The sequence below is a fragment of the Hyperolius riggenbachi genome, chromosome 2 (assembly GCF_040937935.1).
Source record: "Hyperolius riggenbachi isolate aHypRig1 chromosome 2, aHypRig1.pri, whole genome shotgun sequence".
NCBI lineage: Eukaryota > Metazoa > Chordata > Amphibia > Anura > Hyperoliidae > Hyperolius > Hyperolius riggenbachi.
The window spans coordinates 285,796,217-285,818,239 of NC_090647.1; the positions used below are offsets into that span (position 1 = coordinate 285,796,217).

General features: G+C 43.4%; 1 protein-coding gene across 1 annotated transcript; it reads right to left on the minus strand.

Moving 5' to 3' along the window:
- Window positions 1-17,487: 17,487 nt before the first annotated feature.
- LOC137544988 (gastrula zinc finger protein XlCGF17.1-like) lies at window positions 17,488-18,764 on the minus strand. Its single transcript, XM_068266099.1, has 3 exons — window positions 18,672-18,764; window positions 18,429-18,615; window positions 17,488-17,882 (listed from the first exon to the last, which is right to left on the minus strand). The coding sequence occupies exons 1-3, from the start codon at window positions 18,762-18,764 to the stop codon at window positions 17,488-17,490; spliced, it is 675 nt and encodes a 224-aa protein (XP_068122200.1).
- Between the last annotated feature and the right edge of the window lie 3,259 nt (window positions 18,765-22,023).

Consider the following 22,023-nt stretch of genomic DNA (forward strand, 5'->3'; position numbering starts at 1 on the left):
TTCTCCTTCAGGATTTTGTGGCAGACAGTAGAATTCATGGTTCCATCTATCACAGCATGCCTTCCAGGTCCTGAAGCAGCAAAACAACCCCAGACCATCACACTACCACCACCATATTTTACTGTTGGTATGATGTTCTTCTGCTGAAATGCTGTCTTACTTCTACGCCAGATGTAACGGGACACGCACCTTCCAAAAAGTTCAACTTTTGTCTCGTCGGTCCACAAGGTATTTTCCCAAAAGTCTTGGCAATCATTGAGATGTTTTTTTTAGCAAAATTGAGACGAGCCTTAATGTTCTTTTTGCTTAAAAGTGGTTTGCGCCTTGGATATCTTCCATGCAGGCCGTTTTTGCCCAGTCTCTTTCTTATGGTGGAGTCGTGAACACTGACCTTAATTGAGGCAAGTGAGGCCTGCAGTTCTTTAGATCTTGTCCTGGGGTCTTTTGTGGCCTCTCGGATGAGTTTTCTCTGCGCTCTTGGGGTAATTTTGGTCGGCTGGCCACTCCTGGGAAGGTTCATCACTGTTCCATATGTTTGCCATTTGTGGATAATGGCTCTCACTGTGGTTCGCTGGAGTCCCAAAGCTTTAGAAATGGCTTTATAACCTTTACCAGACTGATAGATTTCAATTACAGTACTTTTGTTCTCATTTGTTCCTGAATTTCTTTGGATCTTGGCATGATGTCTAGCTTTTGAGGTGCTTTTGGTCTACTTCTCTGTGTCAGATAGCTCCTATTTAAGTGATTTCTTGATTGAAACAGGTGTGGCAGTAATCAGGCCTGGGGGTGACTACAGAAATTGAACTCAGGTGTGATAAACCACAGTTAAGTTATTTTTTAGCAAGGGGGGCAATCACTTTTTCACACAGGGCCATGTAAATTTGGAGTTTTTTTTTCTCACTAAATAATAAAAACCATCATTTAAAACTACATTTTGTGTTCAATTAGGTTATCTTTGACTAATAGTTAACGGTTTTTGATGAGCAGAAACATTTAAGTGTGACAAACATGCAAAAAAATAAGAAATCAGGAAGGGGGCAAATAGTTTTTCACACCACTGTAGGTATAATTTTACTATTTGGCCACAAGATGTCCTCGTACATTATTTCCTATAAGTACGCTAACAAGAAGCAATGCATGGATGTGTTACTTTCTAGTTACAAATGATCGCGGGATCTAATTGATGCCGGCGATTGTTGACACGGGGACAAGAGGCCGATGAATGGCAACTGCGTTGATCTTCCCTCTAATTGGCGGTGACAAGTACCCACGTGGGAGCGCATGCAGGAGCGAGCGGCGGCCATCCTGTGCCATAAATGCATAATAACATCTCTGGGACTTTAGGTGAAGTTCTACCAGGACGTAATTACACTGCACCTGTAAAATCTCACAGCTTTGTAATAAAAATGCTCAAATGCTATCTTTTCTGGTAAAACAAGGCTTCAGCAACTACTCTTTTAAAAAAAAAATGCAGTGGCATGCCCTGAAACACTTGAATTAAAAAACAAAACAGCAAGTGCTCTGGATGGTAGTGGGTATGGGAGGGACAAAACCGACAATATGGCTGCACATGGCACTGAGGAAATTTTAGTGCTGCTGTAAGCGCCTATAGACATATCGGCTACAGCTGGAAATTTGGGCATGCGGGAACGGGGTATCCGCCTCCCAAAAATAGCAGGCTCCAGTATGGCCTGTGAAAAATAGTGGTAGCAGAATTGCAGGAAAGGCAGCGGGCATGCTTGGAACAGTAATTCACCAGGGTTTGGCTACACTGGCTGCAATAGTGATGAGTGCAGAGTTGTTAGTGTTAGGAGTAAGTGGGGGTGGTTTAGTGTTAGGCAATGGACATCAATAGGAGAAGGTTCATGTCAGTGCTGGGCCGAAATTACGCATTAGCGTAATTACGCATCGTAATTCACTACAAATGCACCGTAAGCGTTACGTGTAAGGTTACTGTCTTACGCGTAATTAATTACGCGTAGACCGTAGGTTACGTTATTACGCGTAACAAATTACGCGTAAGACAGTAAACTCCCATTGAAATTACACAGTCTGCCGTAATCGCGTAATATTACGCTCCCGTATAATATAAAAAATCCGCCGAATTTAAGGGTTAATAGCAAAGCCCCCTTAAGTGCTAAGAGCCTCAAATTTGGAGAATATATTAAGGAGATCAGAAGGAATAAGAGGATTTTTTTTTTTCAAAAAGACCTTATAGTTTTTGAGAAAATCGATGTTAAAGTTTCAAAGGAAAAATATATACATTTAAAAACCCGCCGACTTTAACGGTTAATAGCAAAGCCTGCTTAAAATTTAGGAACACCAAATTCACAGGGTATATTAAGGGGATCAGTGGGAATAAGAGGAAAAAAATTTTTCAAAAAGACCTTATAGTTTTTGAGAAAATCGATTTTTAAGTTTCAAGGGCAAAAATGTCTTTTAAATGCGGAAAATGTCAGTTTTTTTTTGCACAGGTAACAATAGTGTTTTATTTTCATAGATTCCCCCAAGTGGGAAGAGTTTTACTTACTTCGTTCTGAGTGTGGGAAATATTTAAAAAAAACGACGTGGGGTCCCCCCTCCCAGACCTCTTTAACCCCTTGTCCCCCATGCAGACTGGGATAGCCAGAATGCGGAGCACCGGCCGCGTGGGGCTCCGCACCCTGACTATACCAGCCCGCATGGTCCATGGATTGGGGGGTCTCGGAAGGGGAGGGGCAGCCAAGCTTTCCCCTCCCCCTCCGAGCCATTGTCCAATCCAAGGACAAGGGGCTCTTCTCCACCTCAGATGGGCGGTGGAGGTGGAGGCCGCGATTTCCTGGGGGGGGGGGGTTCATGGTGGCATCTGGGAGTCCCCTTTAAAAAGGGGTCCCCCAGATGCCCACCCCCCCTCCCAGGAGAAATGAGTATAGAGGTACTTGTACCCCTTACCCATTTCCTTTAAGAGTTAAAAGTAAATAAACACACAAACACATAGAAAAAGTATTTTAATTGAACAAAAAACATAACCACGAAAAAAGTCCTTTAACCACTTCCACACCATGAACTTTTATGCTGATCTGTGCAGCGTGGGCTCTCCAGCCCACAGCACAGATCAGCTAGCAGCCAGGGCGATCAGACTTCCCCCCTTTTTTCCCCACTAGGGGGATGTCCTGCTGGGGGGGTCTGATCGCCGCCGGCTGCTTGCGCTTGCGGGGGGGGGCTCTTCAAAGCCCCCCTCCGCAGCGCTTCCTGGCCTCCTTCCCCTTCCCTCCCTCTCCCTCCCCCTGTGAGCGGCGCAGGACGGAAATCCGTCCTGCGCCTGATGGGATAGGCTTTAGCCTATCAGATGCCGGTGATCCCCGGCCAATCAGAGGCCGGGGATCGCCGATCTCCTCTACGGCGCTGCTGCGCAGCAGCGCCGTATACATGTAAACACCGGGGAAGATCTTCCCCGTGTGTTTACATTTACCCTGCGAGCCGCCGATCGGCTCGCAGGGTGTTCACGGAGACACCCTCCGGGAACTGACATGGAACGGCCGCTCATACGAGCGGCCGTTTCCATGGTATACACTTCTGGATTCAGGGGCGTGTATATACGCTCTGAGAATCCGGAAGTGGTTAATATTCTTAATTAACCATTAATACTTACCTGTCCCTTTAAATAAATGATCACTCGAAATAGCCTCGGAAATGTTCTATCAGTTACAATGTAACAAAGTTATTACAATGTAACAACTTTGTTACATTGTAACTACGCCGCACCCGACGTCACTCGCCGCTCAGCCGCCGCATACGCGTCTGCGCTGCACAGACCCGACAGTGCTCTGAGCTATATAGCTCAGAGCTCTCTAAGCATCTTTTAATTTGGGCTCCAAGGAGCCCCATTGGTCCTTAGCAGACCAATGGGGTTCCTTCAAATCAGAAGGAACCCCATTGGTCTGCTAAGGACCAATGGGGCTCCTTGGAGCCCAAATACAAAGATGCTTTAGAGAGCTCTGAGCTATATAGCTCAGAGCTCTGTCGGGTTCAGGACGCTAAGTCCCGCCGGCTCTCGGTGCCCTCCCCGCCTCTCCCACATGTCACCTATATACATGCTGGCACCCATGGGTGCCAGCATGTATATGGGTGACAGGTGTGGGCGGAGTGGACGGCGGGAGCCGGCGGGGACTTAGAGTGTATGCGGTGGCCGGCGGGTGAGCGGCGAGTGACGTCGGGTGCGGTGGAGTTACAAAGTAACAAAGTTGTTACATTGTAACAACTTTGTTACATTGTAACTGATTAGTATATTTCCGAGGATATTGCGTGGGAACTGGCTTTTAAAGGGACAGGTAAGTATTAATGGTTAATTAAGAATATTAAAGGACTTTTTTCGTGGTTATGTTTTTTGTTCAATTAAAATACTTTTTCTATGTGTTTGTGTGTTTATTTACTTTTAACTCTTAAAGGAAATGGGTAAGGGGTACAAGTACCTCTATACTCATTTCTCCTGGGAGGGGGGGGTGGGCATCTGGGGGACCCCTTTTTAAAGGGGACTCCCAGATGCCACCATGAACCCCCCCCCCCAGGAAATCACGGCCTCCACCTCCACCGCCCATCGGAGGTGGAGAAGAGCCCCTTGTCCTTGGATTGGACAAGGGCTCGGAGGGGGAGGGGAAAGCTTGGCTGCCCCTCCCCTTCTGAGACCCCCCAATCCATGGACCATGCGGGCTGGTATAGTCAGGGTGCGGAGCCCCACGCGGCCGGTGCTCCGCATTCTGGCTATCCCAGTCTGCATGGGGGACAAGGGGTTAAAGAGGTCTGGGAGGGGGGACCCCATGTCGTTTTTTTTTTATATTTCCCACACTCAGAACGAAGTAAGTAAAACTCTTCCCACTTGGGGGAATCTATGAAAATAAAACACTATTGTTACCTGTGCAAAAAAACCTGACATTTTCCGCATTTAAAAGACATTTTTGCCCTTGAAACTTAAAAATCGATTTTCTCAAAAACTATAAGGTCTTTTTGAAAAAAAAATTTTCCTCTTATTCCCACTGATCCCCTTAATATACCCTGTGAATTTGGTGTTCCTAAATTTTAAGCAGGCTTTGCTATTAACCGTTAAAGTCGGCAGGTTTTTAAATGTATATATTTTTCCTTTGAAACTTTAACATCGATTTTCTCAAAAACTATAAGGTCTTTTTGAAATAAAATTTTTTCCTCTTATTCCTTCTGATCTCCTTAATATATTCTCCAAATTTGAGGCTCTTAGCACTTAAGGGGGCTTTGCTATTAACCCTTAAAGTCGGCGGCTACCTAACATTGATCCATGCGTCAACTTTTCCGCTTGGCAGCATGACCTTACGCATTAATTGCTAGTAGGATTTTATGCGTAAGCCAATAACGTAACAACCCGAATTACGGTATTCTTACACGTAATTGCGTAAGGGCTATGCGTAATTACAGACATGTACCGAAATTGAATGTCTACGCCGTTAGCGTAATTCCGTAATGCGTAATAGCGTAAAATTACGCGTAATGATCCGTAAGCGTAGCTTTTTCCATTACGCCCAGCACTGGTTCATGTTAGGCATAGATAGGGGAGGGTCGATTTTCCTTTTAATACCATTCAAGTTGTAAGGGAACTAGCGAAGTTGAGCACAGACTAACCTGGCTATGGAGGTCTGTGTTGCACAAAGTGGTTGGTGATGGGTTCCTGGCCAAGTACTAGAAAAAAGATCTACTGAACTGTTGCTGCTTGATTTGTATTTCCATACTGTTAAAGCTGTGAGGGGAGTGGAACACAGACTAACCTCTATGAGAAGATTGCAGTTTACAGCTATGCTGGTGTGTGCTGCAGGAAGTTATGAGTTCATGGCCAAGTATTTGAAAGTGATTTACTTGACTTGTTCGCTCAAATTTAGCTGGCTCGAGTTTGCAGTGAACTGCGAACACTTAGCGAGTTCGACCCGCCCCCTATACGACATCATTGGGCTAAACTTTGACCCTCTACATCACAGTCAGCAGACACCTGGCAGCCAACCAGGCTGCACTTCCTCCTCCCCCCCCTTATAAAAGGCAGCAGCATTGGCCATGTTCTCTCTCTGTGTGCTGCTGTATTAGTGAGAGAAGGGAGAGACATTGGAGAGATAGGGAAAGCGATAGTTAGGAGGTCTGTTAGCTCGCTCCTTGCTGATATTTGTTGATGAAAAACACCCCAAAACAGCTCTTTTGAGACCTAATGTTCTTCTGATGTGGTTTGTTTTGTGTGTGTGCCACTGACACTGCATATACAGCCCTGTCTGTCGCAGCTGGCCCTTGCTAATTGCTGTACTGTGCCAGGCCCAGCACATTGGGCTTGATTCACAAAGCGGTGTAAACTGTTTAGCACGGGTGTGCTAAACAGTTAGCACGTGAAGTGCTGTTCGCGGACTTTTGTGCGCACAATTTGCCACAATTCGCGTGACTCACGGCAAATTACGCGCGCAAAAGTCAGCGATCGCGCGAATCGCGGCACTTTGCGCGTGCAAAAGTCCGTGAACGGCACTTCACGTGCTAACTGTTTAGCACACCCGTGCTAAACAGTTTGCACCGCTTTGTGAATCAAGCCCATTGAGTGCATACCTTTTGCTGCCTCTGTGTGACTGCACTTTGTATTATACAATACCACCACCAGTCAGTGCATACCTTTTGCCTGCAGCTGTGTGACTGCACAATTGTATTATAGCAGCAATCACTGCATACCTTTTTCCTGAACCTGTGTGACTGCACAATTCTATTATTGCAGCAGTCAGTGCATACCTTTTTGCTGCACCTGTGTGACTGCTCAATTGTATTATAGCAGCAGTCAGTGCATACCTTTTCACTGCACCTATGTAACTGCACATAGTATTATACCACCAGCAGTCAGGTCAAAAAAGTGTTCAGTACCTCACCTTTATCAAAATGAATGAGGCATGGATCCCAGAGGGCTACTGCCTGCCCAAAGACTAAGTCAGTCCCCACACACAACATTTCTGCCTGCACGCCGCATGACTTCCTGCCCCAAGACTAAGTCAGTCCCCACACAGCATCTCTGCCTGCAGGCCACTGCTGCCTGCCCCAAGACTAAGTCAGTCCCAACACAGCATCTCTGCCTGCAGGCTGATTGACTGCCTTCTCCACCACTACCAACAGGGTCCAGGACTCCAGGTGGATTCCTGAATTTTTATGGCCGCTGCTGCTAGTAGCGACTGCTACCAAACATAATAATAATTTTTCTGGTGCGTGTACATGCAAATTTTTCTGGCTGCACTGCAGCTGTAACAACGAAACAAAAGGCATGTACATGTGTCAATTCCACTTCGTGTTCGTTACCTTGCTGCGGTGAATGGGCTAGCGTATCACAATGAAGCAATGACCTATATGAGTGTGTTGGGGGGGGGGCACACCCAAGATAATAAGGTCATTGCTTCATTGTGGACAGACCAAATTCGATCAGCTGGACAGTCACTGTTGTTCTGTCATTGAGCTACCTCAATCTGACCATATGGCCTTGAAAACCGCCATCGCCTGCACTCTCGCCATCGTGCGCACCAGTCCAGCACGGCCATCACTACACAAACAGCTGTTTGCGGTGCGTTACACAGTGAGTTTGGTCTGTCAGTGTGAAGCAGTACACTACTTACACTAACTGCTGATCCATGTATAGACACTCAAGATGTTTTCAAGCACTTTAACCCTCCAATTTAGCAATGCTATGTGATTTCTGCCTTTTAGGGATTATAACCCTGCTGTGCGTCAAATTCATAATTTTCCCCTGGACTTTTGGCATGTATTCTACTCCGCCATGCCCCCCTCCTGGTGTTTGACCTCTTGAAACATCTTTTCCAACACTTTTGTGGCCAGAAACAGTGTTTGTAGTTCTTTAAAGAGAAACTCCGACCAAGAATTTAACTTTATCCCAATCAGTAGCTGATACCCCCTTTTACATGACAAATCTATTGCATTTCACAAACAGACCATCAGGGGGCACTGTATGACTGATATTGTGGTGAAACCCCTCCCACAAGAAGCTCTGAGTACCGCGGTACTCTGGGCAAACTGCCACAATGCAACAATGTTCACAGACAGGAAATGGCTGTTTACAGCTGTCTGTAACAGCCAGAACAGCTAGAAACAGCTGCATAACCTGCCCACAGTAACAATGTCACCATGTAATACATGTCAGAATGTGAATCTGGGAGAGGAAAGATTTTACAATGAGCAAACACTGACTAAATCTTTTATACATAATTATTGTAAAAATTAAGCACTTTTTTTATTACATTATTTTCACTGGAGTTCCTCTTTAAATTTGTCTGCCCACTGAAGTCTATTGTGGTTCGAAAAGTTTGCAGGTTTGCAAACTTTTTGGGAAGTTCGAGTTCGAAGTTCGCGAACCGAAAATCGGAGATTCGAGCCATCTCTAATGTTCACAGAATGAAATGATACAATTTACAAGACATAAAAATACAAAAGAAAGTGAAGTGATTTATTTGCCATGAATATTCTGCTAGGGCTATTTATGTTTGCATTGCAGCCCAGTTGCTCATACAACTGATTTTAATAGCAGGCGACGTTTTGCAAACCTATTTGTAGCAAAGTGGGTTAAGGATGATCCTTGTGCTCACTCACATGTTAAAGACTTGTCCATTAAAGAAATTGCTTCATGCTTCATTGCATCAAACACATGGAAGACAACATCAACCAGCAATGCTTTCTGCTAAGTAATTATTTGCTTCTCCTCACAGATGCTCCCTTGGGGCACAGACAAATGGGAAGTGTGTATTTCTACTAGGGCACAAGATGTCCTATATGTGGTTTACTCAAGTACTGAAAATGTATGAAACATTCTCATTGCAACAAAATAATACAAGAATAACTGCATCATGTTTTTTTGATGTCATGGTAAAAAAAATGAAGGGAAATGTTGAAGAATGTTTGTCTATAGGGATGATCTTACAAAATAAATAGAAGTTTGCAGAATAAGTAAATACATGAATAAATAAATAAAAGGTTAATTTCAGGTTGAGCTATCAATTTTTTTCCTGCTACTTTGTCGGTCAAAAGGTCGGTGCTAACGCCCCATTCATTTCTTCTAGGCCTTTCTTTTATGGCATATGCCGGATATCTAGAAAGGCCACAAAGGCCCGGGCCTTGGGCTGCTGCAGGCTGAACATGAAAGAGGGATTACTACATATGAAAGAGGAGGGTGAAAAATGGGGAGCAGCACATGAAAAAGGAAACTGATGCTAAAGGAGCTGTTCATGTAAGAAAGAGGCTGTTGTACATGGATAATATGCATGGAAGAGAGGGCTGCACATGGAATGGAGGGACGCTGCTGCACAAGAAAGGGGAGTAACAACATACTTGGCCTAGGGGCACACAAATTATAAATCCAGCCTTGCACAGGTTCTTAAAGCGCAACTGTCAGACATAAAACCAAAAATCAGTTCTTTCTTTTTATCTGGTAAACAAGTAATAAGGCAATCCAAATGTTAAAAAAAAATCACTCTTACTTTTCTTGTCCATACAAGATCATTCCCCAGTTTACCTGGCTCTTTTTTGGTATATCTGCCGCACAAAGGAAGTTGCAGGGCATGCTGGGTTTTCTTTTTTTCTTCTTTACTTTCCCCTCAGACATAACTAATGAAGCCTGATTGGCTGAAGCCTCTTTCCCTCCCATTTACCTTCCACGCACCTCTGTTCCTCTCCGATTGGCCACTATATCTCATGCTGAAATGATGTCAGGATTGGCTTCAAGATAGACAGGGTCAAAATGGAAAATCCTAAGAAGGATTTTCTCTTTTTTTACTATAGAAAAATCACTAAAATCAAAATGTGGACAGTGCAATACATACCATATGTTACATTAAGTAGAGCAAGTTTTTATCTACTTATACTGTATATGTGTGTTTTTTCTGAGATAGTATGGCTGACGGCTCCTCTTTAAAGTAAAATTGAAGCAAGTATTTCTGACGATGAGTGAAAACTGGTGTGTGTGCAGAACGGAGCTGACTATCTTCAGAAGTACTCAGAGATCTGAATACTTCTGAATAGTGATGTCACGAACATGAAATTTTAGGTACACAAACGCTAATTTGCAGCAAACATTTGCAAACCGCCACAGTCTTCAATTTGCAGGCAAATTCTAAAACCTAATGACAATGTTTCTGGCCACAAAAGTGATGGAAAAGTTGTTTCAAGGGGCCTAACACCTGGATGGTGGCATGCCAGAGGGGAATCCATGGCAAAAGTTCCACAAAAAAATTATGTAGTTGACGCAAAGTCGCATTTTAATCTCTAAAGGGCAGAAGCCACATTACATTCCTAAATTTGGGGAATAAAGTGCTTTAAAACATCTGGCGTGTGTATACATCGATCAGGTAGTGTAAGGGCTAGGCCTAGTTCACACAGACAGAAGAAGCACCGCGTTTACCGCACCGCAAACAACCATAAAGATCCTTAGTGATAACGTCAGGTGAGCAAATCCTTGTTTTTACTAGTTGACACCTCCAGGACATAAATGTTAGTCCTGTCAGTGGCAATCTTTGAGTAGTGGTGTGTAGTGGTCGCCGTGCTTGTGCGCATGTTCGCAGGAGTGGAGGCCATCACGGTTTTCCAGCCCCTATGGTCACCCTGACAGTTAAGTGACCAAAAAAACCTGATTCTGCAGTGTGGACTCAGTAAGCTTTATTCATCTCCTGAGGTGATAATAAAAAAAAGTAGTTTTTTTTTAAACTGATTGTCACTACTCAAGTCAGGTGACAGTGAGGCCTTATACAGGGGGCGGTAGTAGCGAATACTAGATGATAACAGTGGCGGTGAAGGATTATTGTGTTATCAAGTCCGTGCACTACTAGGACCAGCAGACCTGTCTCCAACAGCTAACGTGTGCACCGGACACAAAACAGCAATATAACAATAACAGGAAAAAGAAAAACAGCCCTCAGGATGGCTCTGAGGTGAACTAATGTAACACTAAGCACTAACTGCACATGTCTCCAACAGCTAAAGTGCACTGTGTGGACACACTGAACAGCAATATCGCAACAAAATACCCAGCCCTCAGAAGAGCAGCAAGAAACTGCAATGGGGACACAGAACACAGGCCTAACTATCGCTTTCCCTATCTACAGCTCAGCTCTCTCCCTACACTCCTCAGGTTTGAGTTATACAGGTTCTGGGGCTGCTCACACATAATCAGTGCCCAAACTACATTTAACTAGCCACAAGACCTGTATAACTTATATGTGTACATATTTAAAGGGATGAGTTGACAACACTGACACTCCTTCACATAGCACAAAGGTAGAATGTAAAATGGAGAGGGGGGGGGGGGGGGGTGGCCCAGGAGGGAGGCATAGCTGATTTTCTACCATGTGTCTACTAACTCTGGGGTGAGGAGTCACATTTTGGCTCCATTATAATGTATAGGGGCAGGTAGAACACACCATATGTTCGCCTTCCGATGTGAACATGAGCAGCTGAAGTTCAACTGGAACTGTCCACAGGCGAACAGTTCGAGTCTCTCTACTTCTGAACAGCTCAGAAGGCACAAAATTTGAATGTGGGACAGCGGTGGACTAAGCGCATGGAGCAAGGACCAGGAAGGCTTCATGGGATCCAGAGCCTTCGCTCTTTGTAGGTGAGCAGCTATTTTTTTTTTTAGCTTGCTTCACATTTGCTTTAATTTGTATGAGACACTTACAAGAAGATTTGGCCTAGTTTATTTTTCAGCTGTGAGCCCCGAAGCAGGTACATTTTTCCTATAAAACATATTAATTTTTGTGCATTTTGATTTGTGAGATTCTCAATTTCCTTTTAGGCCTTCACAAGATCAAACGGGAAATTAAATAAAACAGTTTCACAATCTCCATCATTCATCACTGGCAAAAAATGTAGAGGATCTCCCAAAGCAAAAATAATATTAAGGGCCTGTTAAGAGCCATTTGGAATTGCAGTATGTGCGGATCAGCTGATTTTGGCGCACGGCTCTAAGAGCCGAGCGCCAAAACTGGGTGCCCCATAGCTGCAATGCTATGCTGCGCGGGGCACGTAGTGGTAAATCGGGGCTCTGGTGGCTGCCAGACCCCGAATTACATCTCCCTCCGAGTTGCGACAACATGGAGTTTAGCGACAGTGGTAAGAGTCGTCATTCGGCTCTCACCACGCCGAACTGAGCGGCGCCGAAATAATATGCACCCCAGTATGTGTGCTTGTATGGTATATACACATAACAACAAGGTAAGTCATTGAAATTATAGGGTGCATTCACTAAACAGCAGTAACATTTACATGTGCAAACAAACCAAGTAATGGGCAGCACGGTGGCGTAGTGGTTAGCTCTCTCGCCTTGCAGCACTGGGTCCCTGGTTCGAATCCCAGCCGGGGCACTATCTGCAAAGAGTTTGTATGTTCTCTCTGTGTCTGCGTGGGTTTCCTCCGGGCACTCCGGTTTCCTCCCACATTCCAAAAACATACGGATAAGTTAATTGGCTCCCCCTAAAAATCGGCCCTAGACTACAGTACTTACACTACATAATATAGACATATGGCAATGGTAGGGATTAGATTGTGAGCTCCTTTGAGGGACAGTTAGTGACAAGATATATATATACATTGTAAAGCGCTGCGTAATATGTCGGCGCTATATAAATACTAAATAATAATAATAAAGTAAGTTTTACCAGGCTTTTACCTGGCATTATTCAAGCTACACAGTGGGTGTTATATATTTTGCTCATGGTATACACGCAATATTTATGTTATTTGTGCAACATGTGCTACGCAGATAGTATAACACGTGTTATACAAGTAACATACACATACAAGCAACATACACAATGTGTGTATAGCATGAGTTACAGAATCTAGGTAATGTTTGTGTAATGTCTAGTAAAATTGATTGTGTAAATACATTTCTATTTAGTGAATACAACCCTCAATGTTTGCAAAAATCCTAGGATTGCAGACAGCTATTCAGAAGAGTATATCCACAAAAGTAGGATTTTGGCTTTAATTTGGAACGCGTTACTTTCTTAGGATCTCTGTGAATTGTAAAATCTAGCTTTACTAACTTAAAAAATCATAACTCATGTGCAAATATGTAAATGTGGGAAGAGAATATTGGGAAGATAGCCTACAAAAAGCTACTTAGTGCCAGGGTTGGCTATAAAAACAGAATGCTAAAGCAGCAACACAGACAGATTAATCACATATTTGTCTGTTTAGAGCTCAACATGGACATAAAGCCCAATAGAACACAAACTTAATTCAAACATTGAAATTGACTACAAGCATAACTTTGATTGCCTCCCATCCTGATAACTTATCCCATGCTTCTGATGTTTTGAGAAATGGGAAGGGAAAGATCTAGTTGCCGCTATGAAACAGATTTTGATATCACAATGCTGCCAGATCCCTGTAGGGCATAGAACTGAGAAGCTTACTTACCCCCAAATTTAAAAGGCTCTTGATCTGGAAGAAAGTACATTTGATTTCTGAAGCACAATAGATTTTTTTCCGTAAATTCATACGTTGAATATTTTAAGAAATAGCCTAGAATGTACATTTAAATTGTTAGAAATGTTGTAGTGACCCACTTGAGTTCAGAGCCTTTTTGATGATCCTCTATATGCTAAATGGCCAAACACCTTCCCTGAAGAGCAAAAGTCCACACACAAAAAACCTGCTTCAATACTGCTTGCTACAGCCTTTCATTACTGTGTTTGCTGAATGCATGTTTCAGGGTGTGTGATTCAGACACTACTGATGCCGGAATGATCAGCAGGACTGCTGAGTGACTGGTATTGTTTAAAAGGAAATACATTTGGCAGCCTCCATATACCTCTTGCTTCTGGTTGCTTTAAAGGGGCCTGAATACAATTTCATATAGTTTATTGAGTATCCATGGAGTTCTCAAACAGCTATTGATTGTGATGGTCATTTGTTAGTTCTGCGAATATTATTATTAATTTTTTTTATTTTCCCATGCTATTGATGATGGTTTTTTTTCCCTCAGGCTGTTTACGTTCATTGATCCAATCTGAAACCTTACAGCATTTCATTTCTCTTTTACAAGTCACTGACCTATGAGGAAGACATAGTGATCATCATAATTGGTGCTCACTAAACCATCATGACATCTAATACTCCCCATAGATTTCCCCTTAATGTAATTAAGAATTAATCAGGGATCTACATAACCATTTCCCTATATAGCTATAAATGTTAACTATTTAACCCTTATTTAATTTCTCTTCCTTGGTATGAGAAAATACAGGCACAAAGCAATGAAACCAAACTAATATGCTAAGCCAGTTACAGAAAAGTAAAACACTATTGTACGTAGCATGATATTACGTGAAAGAATGTATGGAGGGAAGCCAAGCAAAGATTCACTGGTGGACCACATAATTTGTAGTTAGGCCTGCACTTGGATCACTTCTCCTCTTGATCTTCGCACATAGCTAGGACCATTAATTTACTCTTTTGTACTGTATTTTAGTATTGGCAGAAATGGTACAAGATCGGACAGCATGGAGAGAGCTAACCCAAAGAATCAGTCGGATACGACTAAGTGGATAACATTATAATCATTTTAGCATTACCTCTATGTAAATAAGATTTAAATCTACCTTTTTCTTTTGATCTATCAACTACCTTATGTCCAAAGCGTTTTTTTTCCTGCTATTTCTTCATGCATGTTCTCCTACTTACTGAAGTCTGGACAACTAAGCTTGCAATGTTCCACCATCTCATTATATTGCACAGTCTGTAAACATTATTAACCTCCTGAGCATTACGCACGCTAGAGGGTTTGCAGCCGACAGTCCCCCAGTATAATTTTAAGTGATCGCATACCTGTAATAGCTTCAGCTAGAACTAGGCTAGCTAGTAGTGGTGGTCCGGCATCCCCTGATTACTTTTGATCCCCCCGATCACCGCTAAATACATTACCCAGCCTGGATCCAGCGATCGGCACAGCCTCCCCGGACAGCTCTGCTCTTCTCTATGGGGAGGATCGAACATGACGTCATGACGTCGGCAACGTCATGACATCATGCGCAGACCCGATCCTCCCCATGGAGAGGACCGGAGATGTGCAGGGAGGCTGCGTCGATCACTGCTCCGCCGCTAGCAGACTGTTAGATGGCAAAAATGCCATCTATTTACATTGTACAGCACTGTGATCTACTGCAACTGGGGATCTACTGTACTGGGGATCTACTGTAAGGAGAACTGTGGGGACAAAGATGAAAACATATTTTTCAAAAAAGACCTTTAGTTTTTGATAAAATCAATATTGAATATCTTAAAGAAAGAATGTTTTTAAAGTCAGCGAAATGACATTATGCAGTAGAATTCAGAATTTTCTCGCTCTGGGGTTGCTATATGATGTCTGTCACTCATCAGGGCAGGGATCAATGTGATGGCCGATGGTGATGGATCATTTCTGAGGATACGGTCATGTGAGTAACAAAAGGTAAGTATTTATGGTTAGTTAAGATCATTTAAGCACTTTTTCGTGGTTGCGTTTTTTTTTCAATTTCAGTCTTTGTAGAAATGTTCAGAGTGTGGGAAATATTTTGGCGATAAAGGAAACCTTGTCAAACATGAGAAAACTATCACTGGTGAGAAACAATATTCATGTGCTGAGTGTAAGAAAAGTTTTGTTTGGAAATCACATCTTGTCAAACACAGAAACATGTGACAATGATGAAACATTCTATTCATGTGCTGAGTGTGGGAAATGTTTTGGGATTAACCACTTGAGGACCCACCCTTTACCCCCCCTTAAGGACCAGCGCTGGTTTGATTGATCTGTGCTGGGTGGGCTCTGCAGCCCCCAGCACAGATCAGGGTGCAGGCAGGGAGATCAGATTGCCCCCCTTTTTTCCCCCCTATGGGGATGATGTGCTGGGGGGGTCTGATCTCTGCTGCCTGCGAGTGGCTGGCGGGGGGGGCACCTCAAAGCCCCCCTCCGCGGCGAAATGCTCCCCCTCCCTCTCCTACCTGGCCCCCTTTGGTAAGCCGGGCTGCACAGGACGCTATCCGTCCTGTGCAGCCAGTGACAGGCTGTCTCCTGTCACATGGCGGCGATCCCCGGCCGCTGATTGGCCGGGGATCGCCGATCTGCCTTACGGCGCTGCTGCGCAGCAGCGCCGTACAAATGTAAACAAAGCGGATTATTTCCGCTTGTGTTTACATCTAGCCTGCGAGCCGCCATCGGCGGCCCGCAGGCTATTCACGGAGCCCCCCGCCGTGATTTGACAGGAAGCAGCCGCTCGTACGAGCGGCTGCTTCCTGATTAATTAGGCTGCAGCTGGCGACGCAGTACTGCGTCGCTGGTTCTGCAGCTGCCACTTTGCCGACGCACGTTATGAGTGTGCGGTCGGCAAGTGGTTAAACCAAACCCTATCATACATGAAAGAACTCATAATGGTGAGAATCTTTATTTATGTGCTGAGTGTGGGAAATATTTTGCACAGAAATCAGGACTTGTTAAACAAAATATCACACACTGAAAATAAGTCTTATCCATGTGCTGAGTGTGGGAAATGCCTTGTTTCAAAATTAGCTCTTGTCATTCATAAGAGATCTCACACTATTGAGAAGCGCTATTCTTATGCTGCGTATGGGAAATGTTTTGAACAGAAACCACAACTTCTCACATGTGAGAGATGTCTCCCTGGTGAAAAAGCCCATTAATGTGCTGAGTGTGGGAAATGTTATAGGTGTAAGACATTGCTTATGAGACACTTGTGTTCAATGTGGGAAATGTATTGGCTATAAGTGTCCTTATAAATTATTATTATATTTTTCTTTTTTTTGTGCACAAGGAAGCAAATTTTCATTTTAAGGATGCTTTCATGCTACTCTGTCTATTGGTTTGTAAAGTGGTAAAGTCCCTGAACTGAGGTGACATGATGAGATAAACATGGTTACATATACTACTAAGCCTAGTTAGCACTTGCCTGTGATTGGGGATGGCTAAACATTGCAAAACAATCATTCTCAGAGAGCCCCATTGACTTTAATGGCAGCCCAGGCAGACTTCTAAAACCTTCAGGGCATCTCCGCAGCCACAAGTTCTTTCATTTGCATAAAATATGTATTTTGTGTGAATATTTTGCCATTGATCCCCTCTGCCATGCCACTGTCTAGGTTTGTACACCTTTTTTAAAGAACTTGTGGCTGCAGAGATGCCCTGAATGTTTTAGAAGTTCGCCTGCCATTAAAGTCAATGGGGTTTTCTGTGAATGAACATTTCATGATATTAAGCCATCCCTAATGACAGGCAAGTGCTAACTAGGCTTAATAGTATATGAACCCATGCTTATCTCATCATGTCACCTGAGTTCAGGGACTTTACAAACCAATACACTGAGTATCATGAAAGTGTCCTTAGTATGCAAATGTGCTTGAATTGAATACAAGTGTGTGATAAGCAGTGACTTACACCGGAAACATTTCCCACACTCAGCACTTTAATGGGGCTTTTCATCAGTGAAACATCTCTCGAGTGTGAAAACTAAGTTGTGATTTCAGCAAAAAACATTTCCCACCCCCCTCAGCACATGAACAAGGCTTCTCACTAGTGTGGGATCTCTTATGAACAACAAGAGCTGATTTTGAAACAAAGCATTTCTCACACTCAGCACATGAATAGGGTTTCTCATCAGTGTGAGCTCTCTCATGAATGACAAAGTATGCTTTAATCCCAACACATTTCCCACCAGGGGTGTTGCTAGCCCCAAAGATCAGTGGCACATGCAAAGGATCTATTCTGGGGTGCCCCAAATGTCCTCTAGGCATAGTCAGGCTGCAGGCTACAGTACTCACATCCGGACGCTTGGTCTCCAGATTCTGCAGACATCTTTTCTTCCCAGCTCCTCCCCCTAGTGTCAGAGAATAAATCAGATGCTAGAGCTCCTAGAGTCAGATTCTTAGATATTAGGGGGAGAATTGCCAGCTACAGAGAATGTCTCCAGACTTGGAGAGCGGATGGAGGAGATGAGTAGTTCCTCCCCTTGTGCTAATGCAGAGTGGGCTTCATCCAACATTTTTCTGGGCAGGCCTACTTAGACCCCTGTGAAGTTCATGTAAATTTGGCTTCACCCATGACCACATGCACATTCTGTTGTGTGGCCACACCCACTTTCCAGATGGAGTGCCCAAAAGTGCCCCGGATTTCTTAGTATCCTAGCAACACCCCTGTTTCCTACACTAAACACAGGAATAGTTTCTCACCAGCATGAGATCTATCATGTTGGAAAAGATTTGATTTCCAAACAATACATTTCCCACACTCAGAACATGAGTAGGCCTTTTACCAGTGTGAGATTTCTTATGCATGACAACGTTTGATTTAATCCCAAAACATTTCCCACACTGAGACCTTTCATGTCAGACAAGGTTTGATTTTCAAACAATACATTTCTCACACTCAGAACATGAATAGGGTTTTTCACCAGTGTGAGATTTCTTATGCATGACAAAGTTTGATTTCCTCCCAAAACATTTCCCACACTCATCACACAAATACGGCTTCTCACCAGTCTGGGATCTCTTATATCTGAAAAGCAGTGATGTATGCCAAAGACATTTCCCACACTCAGAACATGAATAGGACTTATTCCCAGCATGAAAGCAGCAAAGTGAAACAAGCTCTTATTTCTGTGACAAACATTTCCCACACCCAGCGAATAAAAAAGGGGCTTTTCACCAGTGTGAGATATCTGATGTACAGTATGACCAGTTATGATTTCCTTGCACAGCATTTCCCCTAAGCAGATGAATAGGGATTCTCACCAGTGTGAGATCTCTCAGACCTGACAAAAAGTGATTTCTGTACAAAACATTTCCAACACTGAGATCTTTCATGTCTGACAAGCTGTGATTTCTGTATAAAACATTCTCCACACTCAGAAAATGAATGTGGTTTCTCACCAGTGTGAGTTCTCTTATGTTTGACAAGGTTTCCTTTATCACCAAATTATTATTTTCCACACTCTGAAAATTTCCACAAAAGCTTAAATTGATATAAAAACGCAACCACAAAAAAGTCCTTTAATGATCTTAATAAACTATAAATACTTACCTTTTGTTACTCACATGACAGCATCCTCAGAAATGATCTGGCACCATATCCTCTCAACAGGGTTGGACTGGGACACTGGGGCCCACCAGAGAAATTTCAACCTGGGGCCCACTCATCCCATGACTTCGGTGGAAAAGGGGCTTGGCCTTGCACCAGAAGGTGGGTGTGGTCATGATGTATTATGGACAGGGCTAAATGTACATGAACTTAACAGCACTGTAATTCAAAGACACAGCTACCCAGCAAAACATTGCATAGAGTCCCCCTCCTTCAATATACTGTCATGTCCTAGTTACCAAACATATGACATTGATTAGATTGTGAGCTCCTCTGAGGACAGTCAGTGAGATGACTATGTACTCTGTAAAGTGCTGCAGAAGATGCCAGTGCTATATAAATACATAATAATAATATGGTAGGACATTGGACTATCAGTGCTAAATAAATACATAATAATAATATAGCAGAACAATAGATTATGACTATGGTAGGATTAGATTGTGAGCCCCTCTGTGGACAGTCAGTGACATGACTAGGAGCTCTGTAAAGTGCCACAGAAGATGTCAATGCTATATAAATACATATGAATGATATCGTAGAACATTAGACTATGACAGGATTACATTGTGAGCTCATGTGTACTCTGTAAAGTGCTGAAGAAGATGTCAGTGCTATATAAATACATATTAGTAATTCAGTAGGACATTAGACAATGACTATGGTCAGATTAGATTGTGAGCTCCTCTGAGGACAGTCAGTGACATGTACTCTGGAACGTGCTGCAGAAGATGTCAGGGCTATATAAATACATAATAATAATAATAATAATAATAATAATAATAATAATAATAATAATAATATGATAGGATAATAGCCTATAACTATGGTAGGGATTAGATTGCGAGCTTCTCTGAGGACAGTTGTCTATTGTACACAAAAGTTTTGTTTTAAGGTATAGTTTATATTATTTATTGAGAGACAAACATAACTGATCTAATTTAAGGATCTCCTTTATGTAACTCTCTGCAGTGTGTATTTATCCTAAGATCAGAGAGTTCCATAAAGGACAGCCTTAAATTATATCAGCCATGCTGGTTTCTCAGTAAATAATATAACACACACAGAATAAAGCAAAAGTTTAGTGTTCAACAGCAAACAGATTTGTGCAGCATTACAGAATACTAATGATGTGAACTTTTGCAGCCAGCAGTTTTTGTGTGACATCAGTGGCTTAGCTAAAGAGCTGTGGGCCCCGATGCAAGTTTTACTATGGGGCCCCCCAAGAACTCTATACATAACAATTGATACGGTGCACCAAAACCCGCCAATGGCAAGTACAGTGTCAGAGGTGCAAGAAGGGGATGGGGAACAGTTTGTTAATGATTACTGCTATTCAAGGCATCTATACTAGTGATTATTATGAGTTCAGGAGTGATAGAGAGCTAATACTGTAGTTGAGGGATGGCCCTTTGGGGCCCATCTGGCCCAAGGGCCCGATGCTGTTGCAACCTCTTCAACCCCTATTGCTACGCTCCTGTGTGACATGCAGCCCTGCCTGGCTTTCAGGGCTCTGCATCATGTCACACTTACACAGGTAAGGTCTGGTCCCGGCTGGCTGCAGAGCAGAGTACAGCTGTACCTGGCTGGCTGGGGGAGAAATGAAACACAACTGTCCTCAAACACACGTGGCTCTCTCTCCTGCTTTCTAGATGGACTGGTGTGGGCGGGGTTGCTGGCTGCACCCTCTCCCTCTCTCTTTCTTATTGGCTGTAGAGAGGAACTGGCAGGAGAAAGAGGGTCATTGATTGGAGAAGCCTGTACAATGTGGCCGCCCAAGGTGTAGGCTTTCTATAGCTGTGGTGACACTCCCTCTGATAGTGACAAGGGGGAGCGGGTCGCACGCACCCCACGAACTCGGCTTGCTACACCCCTGGGCGGAGCTTCCGTGGAACACCCGAGCCTTTAGCCAAGCCTCCAGCAGCCTCTCAATTTGTGCTGCAGGCTGCGATTTGTGCACAGACGTGGAGGCAGGGCCCACCAGAGACATGGAGGCGGGCCTCCCGTGGAAAATACTGGTACTTCGGCAGCCCAGTACGACCCTGCCTCGACGAACAACGGAGATTGCACACCGTTTGATCCCTACCCTGATGACTGATGAACAGCGCAGCACACATCAATCCTAGGTATAGCAAGTCCCAGAGCAACGACATTCTGAATTCTGCTGCAGAATGTCTATTTGCTGACTTAAAAACACATTTTTCTTTGAAGTATTCAAAAATGATTTTTCGCGAAAATTACAAGGTCTTTTAAAAAAAAAAAAATCCTCTTGTTCCCACAATTCTCCTTAACAACCATTGATCGTCTCTTTAAAAATCGTTAAAAAAGCGAATGTGTAAAATAGGTATTTTTGGCAAATATTTCACCATTGATCCCCTCTGCTGTGCCACTGCCCGGGTTTTTGGACACTTTGTACAACTTTTTTAAAGAAATTGTGGCTGCAGGGATGCCCTGAAGGTTTTAGAAGTGCGCCTGTCATTAAAGTCAATGGAGCTTGCCAGTTCGGTTTTGCGAATGCAAATTTTTACGGTAAATTTGACGGTGAACATGAAACTTTAATGCTAAAATGAACTATCAGAGGCACCCAAAGATATATTCTAATCTCTAAATAGTACTGTATAGAAATAGATAATTCTAACCTCCATAAAAGAACAAATTACATGGGTAAATATAACGGTTTAGTTATGCACAATAAGACAAAGCGTTTCACGGGTGCTAGCCGCTTCCTCAGGTCAATTACAAATGCCTAAGTTTGCAGCAGTCACGGGTGTGGGCACCTCTCTACTGAGAGATTAATGGTGGCTCTTGTTGGTTGAACTTCCAACTGCCAAGATTCTGCAATGAGAGAGACCAGGAGCCCAGTGGTGTAGTATCGTTAGGAT

Bases quoted from the DNA above. Each gene is read 5' to 3' on its own strand.
- LOC137544988 (XM_068266099.1), bottom strand. From the start codon at position 18,764: ATGCTGTGCAAGGAAATCATAACTGGTCATACTGTACATCAGATATCT. The intron at 18,616-18,671 runs GTTTGTCACAGA...GCTGGGAATAAG, and splicing joins ATTCGCTGGGTGTGGGAAAT to TCCTATTCATGTTCTGAGTG. The intron at 17,883-18,428 runs GTGAGAAATGTA...CTCTGACACTAG, and splicing joins ACCCTATTCATGTTCTGAGT to GGGGAGGAGCTGGGAAGAAA.